The sequence below is a fragment of the Pocillopora verrucosa genome, chromosome 9 (genome assembly GCF_036669915.1).
Source record: "Pocillopora verrucosa isolate sample1 chromosome 9, ASM3666991v2, whole genome shotgun sequence".
In the NCBI taxonomy this organism is placed as follows: domain Eukaryota; kingdom Metazoa; phylum Cnidaria; class Anthozoa; order Scleractinia; family Pocilloporidae; genus Pocillopora; species Pocillopora verrucosa.
In genome coordinates, this window is record NC_089320.1 from 3,397,151 (window position 1) to 3,407,266 (window position 10,116).

Genomic DNA, 10,116 nt, shown 5'->3' on the forward strand with positions numbered 1-10,116 from the left:
CCAAATGGAAATTAAAATAATTGGCCGTCGCGGTTTCGGTTCGCAGACGACGCAAATTATGGTGATTTCACGTTATCGTTTTGCACAGGACGGCTTAGAAATGTACAAAGTTTTAAAACACACTTGCTGAGCTATTGTTCTGCCCATTAGATCTTTTGTTTTTCCATGTCCTCGTTGCCGTCGCCGTCGTGGTTTGCTTAAGGTCCTTAATATCATGTGACCTGCGCGTAAGCTAAGCATTTAACACTTGATATTGTCTTCGTTGTTTCCGTTTTAAGGTGAAGTGGGGTTCGTTTACCTTTGTTTGTGAAAAACAAAGCTTGTTCTTAAAATAAAAATGAGAGTCTTCTCTTTTTCCACGACAATACACGAGATGAATCATGGAAAAACCAAGAAACAAGAATACGCATTTTTATGAATTCTTATGAATACCGCTACGAAACATCATTTTTCATTTCAAGAAATCTCATGATTTGTATTTCATCAATCATTTTAATCAAACTTATTTAAAAAACAATATTGATTATAATGAATAAAGAAAACCATGTCTATTATTATTTATGCTAGGAAGTAGAAGTTCGTTTTGGTTTTTCAATAAGACCTTGGAATCCACTTTTCGAGATCTTGCGCCTAGCCATCAAACAAAGTGCTTCTACGTTTCTTAATGCAGTGTTTCTAGTTTTTAAAATCCATTTGTCAGAGAAAATATTCTACTTATGCCAATTTACCATGCTAAAAGGGAGAAACTACTCCTGTAAATGCACTTAAAGCTGTAAATTGGATCCGCTCAACTTAACACAGCTGAATCAATTCAACAAATAACATGTTATCTTTAAGGAAGGCGAAGAAATTTCCTCTTTTCTATGTTGGTTCAGGTTTACACTTCTCAGAGTGGTTTGACGATCACGGGAACAAAATCGGCATTCCCTGAGGACAGCTTTTGCATACGCCATGTGGGATGCACATTTCGAACCAATTGGCTTCCCTTTCATTGTTGTACTAAGGCTAACTCTGCCTCTAGAATAATTAGTTGTTCTTATAATTAGAAGTAATTATTTGTTTCAATTATCACGGCTTTCTCTAAAATAAGACGTTGTAAAAATATTGGTCAAAACAGTTGAAAAAACTTTTGGATACGATTTCCTCGTATAAAAATTTCCAATTGGTATGGCCTCAATATCAGTCTCATGTGGTTCAGAAATGTTCCTAATTATTGATTCTTTTCGCATTTTTACCTTTTCTAATTCGATGAGAAGCGAGTGATTATAAGTGCGGATGTAACTTGACAGCTGCGTCAGTGTAAGATTCTGTTTCACCGATTTCTATGAAGACTGGAGACAAAATTTAAATCAATAGAGCTGTTATTCGTGCTTGCCTCAGTAGCAGTGACCACTTAAAGAATTAAAAAAAAAAGTGTGTTGTGCGCAATATTCATGCCGGATCGATATATACCAAATGGAATTACAAACAAAAAGAATTACAATGTTTCGTGTTGTAGCGTGCAAAATCAACTAGCAACTGGCTCGATAAATGATTTTACTACTTTCTTTATTGAGATATCCCACAATTAGAAATCTACGTGACGAAACATATTTCATCAAACTTCCCTAATAACAAGTAAAACAGCTGCCTATGTTTCGTAGGCCTGATTGCCTTGATGCTTCTACGGAGGTTCACACAAGAATCTGGGTATTAAACACCAAACATTGCCGTGCTGAACTCTAAAAGATAAAGAAAAAAAAATTTATTACTATGTATAAAGATCATTTATCAAAGAGTTCGTAATGGGGGCAAAGATAAATGGACGACAGTAAAACGTTTCATTTAAATTTCCCCCAGGACTGCCGTAGCCGTCATATATATGAGACTACAAGATTCCTTGACGATAAGAATACTTTCCGCCGGTTTGTGAAACAATGTTAGTGGTTGAACCTACCTCAAATTAGCGATTAAAATAAGGATATACTAATAATAATGTCCCTTATTTCTTTTTATCCTTTCCTACCCCGTTCCCTTTTGTTCAATTTGCGAGTCTTAACCCTTTAACTCCCCTAAGATTAACATGTAACTTCTCACTATAAAATCCACACATTATCCAGCAAGCAAGTAATGAGAATACTTAAACTTATCAGGCAGACGTTAGTAGTCTTGATCTAACACCAAATTCTCGTGACTGATTTACAAGGAAATGTGTAGCAGCTAGAGGGGAGAATTAACAATCAGATCATGTGAGTTATAGGGTATAAGTGTTTTCCGCCTTTAGCAATGTATAGTTTGGTTCACAACGAGCAATAAGAAGTATGCACTCTTCCCACAGATATTGTTCCACTCAGCCACAGCAGACCTCTGTTAATTATCTCCCCATTTATGATACTAACATCATAAATTCCCTACCGTGATAACTGAATTTATTATCCACCACATCAATGTCGCCCTCCTTGATAAACTCAGCTAGGCCGTTTGGAGTGATGTCATATTTGAAGTCTTCAAATCGTTTTTTCAGCTCTCCAGCCGTCACAAACAAGTCATGGTTCGTATCGGTGGCTTTGAAATGACATAGGATTTTCTTGACATCATATATACTTTTGTACGTCATGATTTTAGACTCCTCAGGACTGAGTTTGCCGTCAGCTGTGAAGAAAGGTATCATAGTAATTTCTGAGCTTTTCATGTAACATTTCTAATGGTTAGATTTTAAGGAATAAAGTTTCTCTTCCTCTCTACAGCAAAGCAGGTTTGAACAGTTTAACAATGAAAGTTATGAATATGAAGATGATATTGGCAGTAATGGACACCGTTCAAGCAGTAGTGAAAATAAGGCCTGAAGAAACGTTCAGGCCTGTACGGGATTTGAACCCATGACATCTGTGATACCGGTGCAGTGCTGTACTAACTGAGCTAACAAGCCAACTGCGGGTGGTAATTATGCTGGTTAGCAATAAACCCGTGAAGTGATAAAGCAATGACTGTGAACATATGAAAGTCATATAAGTGAACTACGGATTAAGAAGTGAATATGAAATAAGTGTTGACATAACTGTTCTTTCCTGAGAAAAGGAGGAGTACCATTACGAATTCTTAGAAGCGGTTTCCGCCCACCCTAATATATACTTACTTTATTTCAAGCTATACATGCCATTTACCAGACTTTGTATCAATAAACTACACTCGTTTTCAGACCTAATATGTCAGGATTTTTCTCTCTCTGTGAATCCACGTACAATACCTTTTTTGTAGAATAATCAAGCTTTGAATTGGGGTGAGCGTAAGGTACTAATAAAAATCACCCAGGAGTTAAGCTAGCTGAAATAATATACAAAAAAAATACATACACAAAATACTACAAAAAAGCTTTCCGTTAGGAGCAGTACATACCTGTTAAGCTGATTTTTAATGCCGGCTTCATCATTTTTTAAGGCGATCGATGACGGAAAAATCGTTTTCATATGAAAAAGACTAATTAATTTGCGAGATTAAATACCCCAACTTACGGACATAATGCCAAGAAGCTAAAAATCTTTGTCAGTTATTCTCCTGTACGTTCATTCGAAGATTTTCGTCATAACAAGAGATACTCTTACCGTTCAGATCGAATTCTTCTACATCACCCTTCCACTTTAATCCAAAGCTTTCCACTTCACTTTGGCTGGCAAATCCATCTCCGTTCAAGTCCATGTTTTCCACCAGAGCTAGAATGCAAAAAGCATTCGTTCAAGTCAATTGAAGCGAGCCAAAAATCAAAGTCAACGCCGTCACTGACTCCTGTTTTTTTTTAATCAGCCACGCATACGGAATAGGAATATCAATGTGCCACTCAATCATTAAATTTTCAATTGAAGTATTGGGTCATTTTTGTATAATAGTTGAAAAAAAATTAACCTAATGCACTTCAGCCTTTCAATTTTTTTTTCCATTGGAGCCCACGCTAAATCAATTCCGACCGAGGACATCGCTAATTTTGATGAGAACTGCAATTTCAGCCAAAGAAATCATCTTTGAACGAATCCAAACAGATGACATTACGTGAAAAAATAAAGAAATAATAAAAACATACTTCAGACTAATTCTTTGATATGTACTAGATTCGAATGGTGTATCATGGAATTTCCCATGAGTCTCTAGTGGTTCCGTGTTTACCCACTTAATTTTACACGAAGTTCTTGCATCAGATTTCAAATGCGTTTGAATCGGCTTCCTGTAGTCTGTGATCTTAAGCTGGAAACTTAAGCTGGAAACCACTCCGCTTCGCGTCGTGGTTTCCTACGCTTATCTCGTGTTCTCCCAACCTCCCGCATGTTTACATCAGGCTATGTAAACACGGAAACCATTTTACATTTCTTCATTTGTGTGTGTAAAGGATGGGTTCACTATTTTATTGGCAGTCAATTTCCTAAAGTATCCTTTCTATACTCTGTAAGCGACGACTAATTCCCCCCCCCCCCTCTCCTATTAGCCCTAAAAACTATGTGATCCTCTCCAAAATTTCCCCCCTCCCCTCCCCGACCATGGATATTTACTGTTCCCGGAGGTAAAAGAGACTACTGAAAATATAAGATAGTTCTTATACCTGGGCAACCATAGAGCTCCGTACGCATGGAGACATGTCCATGCCATGACCGTGGAAGAATTCGGATGAAACGTGCGAAGACTGCCCTTAGTTTGTGAAAAACAATAGTGTGCCGGTCCTTGTTTCCTACAAAATCCTAAACAAAATTTATAACCATAAGATAAAATCTCATTTATATCCTACAGCATGATACTGTTCTAAATTTACATGGTCAACCCAGCTGTATTTTAAGCCGCAGATCACGCCCGTGGCTAAGAAGACATAGGGCCTCATAAGTGTTAAGAAGGAAATAAAGTTATAATTTTTATTTTGTGAAAAATATGGCTTAAGTAACAAAGTGATTAACATAAATCGAAAATTTCTTTCACCTTGATTGCACTTTGTCCTGCAGCCACAGTGTAGAATTCAAAGTTTTCTCCATCATTACCGTACTGCAGCCTGTATTGGGTGACCCACTGATTCCAGTCGTATCTTCCCTGTGTGGCTACGCCCCTCACTGCTGTGTAACTAGTGAGAAGATCGATCTGTATCCACTGGTTTTGATCATTCCTACGGGAAGACCAAGCACCTCGCAGAGGTCCGTCTTTCTTAATGTTAAGTCGGCCACGTTTGGCACCGTGATTTATGTCCCATTCAGAAGAGGCAGAAAGTTGTTTGTCAGAAATTTCACCACTTTGCACGCCAAGAGGCTTGAGACATTCTGTATTTTTATTTATTTTTTTTTTTTGTAAATGGATACAAAAATGGTTATAACCAACATTGAAGGTCACATGTATATGTAATATTAATAAGGATGATTTCACCAGCTTGATCTAAAAAAGACTATTTACAGTAATTTGATGGGAGTTAATTAATCCAAACAGGTAAAGCTTGTCTTGATTTCTGTATAATACAGCTGTTTGGAGAAAGGTTGTCGGGAAAAAAAAGAGAATAAGTGCGCATGACATCCCCAAAAGGTATTGTGGGTTAATTTCAGATTACGGTTCATTGATCTGGACTTCAAGGAAATCTGAAAAAAACCTTACTGTGACATCGAGGCATCACAAGTTTGATGAGTTTATTTATTCATTTATTTTTCAGTCACGAAGGAAAGAAGTTAATCGTTCGTCGCAAAATGGCCAAAAAATCAACCGTTATCCGTGAAAGAAATTAACCCTTTGACACCCTTTAGAAGTAAAGATCAATAATAAGGATGTTAAAACGCTATTATCTTACTGGAAAAGCAGCCATAAAGCTCCGCTCTCATGGAAATGTGTCCGGTCCAACTGACAGGTCGAAAACGGATAAAACGTGCAGTAATTGGTGGATTCAGATTGTAACGAACTATGGTGTTTCTGTCCGTGTTACCAGTGAATTCCTGAGTAATAAAAAAAAAGGCATAAACATACCTTATAAGACCATGCTGTAGAAGTCTAGTGGACTTATATAGATATAGTTTTATAGATGTAGTTGGGCTCGGAAAATACTACGCGGCTCGCAAAACACCCCCGAGTATTAAACAAGGTGTATGTACCCACCTTGATTGCAGATTGTCCTTGCTCTTTGTAGTACTGGAAGTTCACTCCATCCACAGCATACTGCAGCCTGTACTTGGTGACCCACTGGTTCCAGTCAGCCCTTCCCTGTGTGGCGATACCCGTCACTTGAGCATCTTCGTCAAAGAGATCAACCTGGAGCCACTGATTGCCGTCATTCCTGCGTGAGGACCAAGCGCCTCTCAGGCCGCCTTGTTTCTGTACATTCAGCCTACCGCGTCTAGCACCATGGTTCCAGTCCCACTCCGAAGAGACACTAAGCTGTCCGTCGGTGATGTTACCGTTTTCGAGGCCGAGAGGTCCATCACAATCTCCTGAATTTTTCATTTAAATAGATGATTAAAATCATAGATACGAAATGCTACAGTTAGCTAATTCCACTTGTCTGGCAAGAAGGCCAATCTCAAAATGCCCAAAAACTTCTTTACTAAACAGGGTTTTGTGTGAAGTTTTTATTCTCATGCGAAACAAACGCATTTCAGCAAGCAATGTTTTGCATTTGGCCCCAGTTTGAACTTCAGTGTTTTCAATATAACCTGGCTGTTGCGCCTAATTGACAATTACAGCCACAATTTCTACGTCACACTAGTTACATAGATTATTCATGCTGATCATTGACCATCTACTTAAGGTGACTCCCTGGACTATTCACGAATCAACCACCCTTCAGAGCACGAGTTACGAAAGGAAACATGGTACGTTTATCTTCAAGTTTTCGCTCAAGAAATCTACCAGTTCAGCAAACGATACAATAAGGCTTCTATTTTGGATGCAAATTATTGATTAATGATGTTACCATGGCAACACCACCCCAATGACAGACAGATAAATTTCAATGATCGGCCTAAATACCTTGATATCCCTACTTTTCCTCGATAAAGTATCTAATTTCTTTGCCGCATTGTGGAAATTATACTGCCTGACCTTTTGTAATGGTGAAATTCAGGGAAGCTATGACAGTTTTGGTAGTATTTTCTAATTAGTCATTTTTCCAAATATATTCATTTAGCTCTGACAGATTTTAAAAACATAGGCATGCAAGAGTGATTTTTTCGGCTGGATGGGTTGCGATGAGACACATTGTGTACCTTACATTTTCATTTTTGGAGCAGAAAAAAGCACAACTTTCAAAAGAACGAAAATATTGCATTACTTCACCTTAAGAGAAAGAAAAAAAATACCTCATTTATCTGAACTCACACAGGTATTGTCTCTATTGTCTGAATACTTCTAAGCAGAAATGAAATGCATCGGTGCCACGCTTACTGTTGTCTCCTACGCAGCCGTCGTTTGGTCTCGTTACACAACGCCATCTATTCTCAGTTGGAGAGAGACAGCGTTGCGTGACGAGACCAAATAACGGTCGCGAAAGCCGACTACATTTACTGCCGTTCCTCAAACAGAGAGAAAATCATAATTATTTGTCTACAGTTAGTTGCCAAAAAAATATAATTCCACGTAATTTTACTTCAAAAAGCAAACTGCAACTCTGTTTTATATCCAATAGAACCAAAGCAAAGACATATTGCGATCTCGAATGAGTGAAGAAAAGGATAATACTTCAAAGAATGCTCCTTGATTGGTTGTTGCCTATCTGAACTTTGCCCCCTGTGTGTGAAATACGTGACAAAATGCAGGTTGTTTGCAAGGAATTAACACACGATTGGGCTAAGTCTACGATTTTATTCGTAGAAAAAGTCAAAACGCGGGAGAATTGCGTGGAAAATTCACTGTCAGTAGTACTTAGGGTAAAATTTCCGCACAGCCCCATACTACATTATGCATTCAGTTCTCATGTTGGATAAAGAAAACAATGACAAAATACATTGCCATTGGGAAAACAGATTTGTTTTACAATAGTATGGGGCTGTGCAGAAATTTTATTGTATTTAGGACCATGTGAATTTTTCAGTGGGGTGGGACAATCGGGTTTGATTAAGTGATAAAATGTGGATTGCTCACAAGGTAACGACACGTGATGGATCGAAGCGTACTGTGGCAAAATGGAATATGATTGGTAGAATACAATTCAAGTGCGTGAAAAATTGCTTTATGTTTATGAAGTGCAATGATTGGGTATATTCTGATTGGACGTTGCTTTCATGGTACGTGTTGAAATATGAGATGGGAGGGTTGAAGAATTAGTGACTTGTCTCGATAAAGCTTTACCCCCTAAAATCATGTCATCCTCCCCAAATTCCTCCAAAGTCTTTGAAGATTTATATAGAGGGTGGTAATGTATTTACCTTCATCTTGCTCATCTCTGAATTTTTCCTGTAACACAAAATATTTCACGTATAAACCAAATGCGGTTTTTCCTATTTTTAAAGTTCACAGCCGGCAGCGAAAAACGCGGAAAAATTTCCGTCATGATTACCCCCCAACTATTCTACAACAAAGCACTTGTCCCAAAGGTTGTCTATTGTTTTCGACGTTGTTTACTTTTATCAGATAACTGTTTGCATAGTGAAGTATGAGGTTCAAAGGACATCTTTTCAAACGCTGTTTGTGCAACACTATCCCTCATACCATGAAATAGTTTTCAATAACATGGCTGCTTGAGGAAAAAGAAGCACTGAATTGCAAATGACTGACAACTCCTGTCGTTATCAATAAGAATGCAAAAAGAGTGTTAGTGCTCACTCAGTAACACGAAAATGCGTACGAATGTTCAGTTTAAGGGATCCTACCCTGGCAACAAAGAACAAAATCTGGGAAGGCGAGGAAACATAATACAATAAAGATAATTTACTAACAAGGGTGAAAACAAGTATATACTATTCCTCTATTGTTCCCTTAAATAAACCGTCAAACATGATTTACATAACAAGTAAGGAGTACAAATAACTGCGAGGAGCCTTTAATTATCTATTGAAATTTATTTATTCTATTCTGTGCTGTTTGTTTGAAAAAATTTTGCAAATCAAAGCTTGTTCCTCTTATTCGATGCAGTGTTATTTTTTTCTGTTACCTTCCCAGAACAAAATCAAACAATTTTCTCTTGAAATTAATTTAGTTACCTTTGCCTTGAGCATGGAATAGGAAAAAAACCGAATAAATTTTGGCCATTGTAAGTGCTATAGTTTCGATTGTCGCTGTCACTCGTATTTTTCAGAATCTTTAGCACAGCAAAGCGGCAAAATGGGAAAAACTGTTTACGTGATGGATGTCTTCTGACCTTGGGAATCAATTCAATTGGGAAGACGAATATTTTAGATATAAAAATTTTTAGAAAACGTTTATCATTACCGGAACAAATGCTGCATCCATCGTTGTTCCCAAAACAGACATCAACACGATCCATATCGTTATGTCTGTCATTTCTTCCACTCAGCTCGATTGGACAAAACAATCCCTGCGCAAATGTAAATGCTTGATTCAGTGACCAGTAGAAGCACAACTTAACAAATGTTAGATATCATATAAAGGTATGAAAATCTGCATTTTTCTTGGCTCGATTTAAACTTGACATCGTGGCTAATATCGCCAAATAAAAAATTTCTTATATTTACGAAATCGATGTACAGAGAACAGGTAACATAATCCTTGGTAACGGCAACTTGAAATGAGGACCTGAAAATACGAAATTATTTTAAACTTACTTTGAAATTATAGGGCGCCCGCCTTTCTTTTGGAATTCGAAGTTACCTTGGCCGCGAGAGAAATGAATATGAATACATCCATGTGATCACAATTTTTATAACATTTTCTTGTCTTAATAGAACAAAGGGGCAAAGTGTCACTATAAATAAACAAGGTCCCTTGGGATGAGACGTTCTTGAATGAAGAGTGCTCAAAAAGTAAACAATGGCTTTAGCTCAACTGTGAGACAAAGGAAATTAAGGTATAATCAACATTCTTTTTCCCATGGTGATACTAAGAACCAACTGTCGTTTCTCATTTTTATTCGGAAAAATTATCAGACAAATCTCCATGAATAGGAACTAAATACTGATTACGATGATCCTTGCTGTAACGTATAGAATCAAACACGAACTAGATAAGTAATTTCAC

The 10,116-nt window shown here is 37.5% G+C and overlaps 1 protein-coding gene across 1 annotated transcript; it reads right to left on the reverse strand.

Annotated features, from left to right (window-relative positions):
* Positions 1-1,531: 1,531 nt before the first annotated feature.
* Positions 1,532-9,762, reverse strand: LOC131770032 (EGF-like repeat and discoidin I-like domain-containing protein 3). Its single transcript, XM_066172157.1, has 10 exons — positions 9,705-9,762; positions 9,352-9,457; positions 8,349-8,376; positions 6,085-6,416; positions 5,783-5,924; positions 4,936-5,267; positions 4,568-4,703; positions 3,582-3,689; positions 2,395-2,631; positions 1,532-1,721 (listed from the first exon to the last, which is right to left on the reverse strand). The coding sequence occupies exons 2-10, from the start codon at positions 9,421-9,423 to the stop codon at positions 1,693-1,695; spliced, it is 1,416 nt and encodes a 471-aa protein (XP_066028254.1). The 5' UTR covers positions 9,424-9,457; positions 9,705-9,762; the 3' UTR covers positions 1,532-1,692.
* Positions 9,763-10,116: the final 354 nt, after the last annotated feature.

Coding starts and splice junctions, on each gene's coding strand:
- LOC131770032 (XM_066172157.1), bottom strand. CDS start 9,423: ATGACAGACATAACGATATGGATCGTGTTGATGTCTGTTTTGGGAACA. Junction 5,925..6,084: donor AAGGACAATCTGCAATCAAG/GTGGGTACATAC, acceptor TTTATTACTCAG/GAATTCACTGGTAACACGGA. Junction 4,704..4,935: donor CAGGACAAAGTGCAATCAAG/GTGAAAGAAATT, acceptor AATTTTGTTTAG/GATTTTGTAGGAAACAAGGA.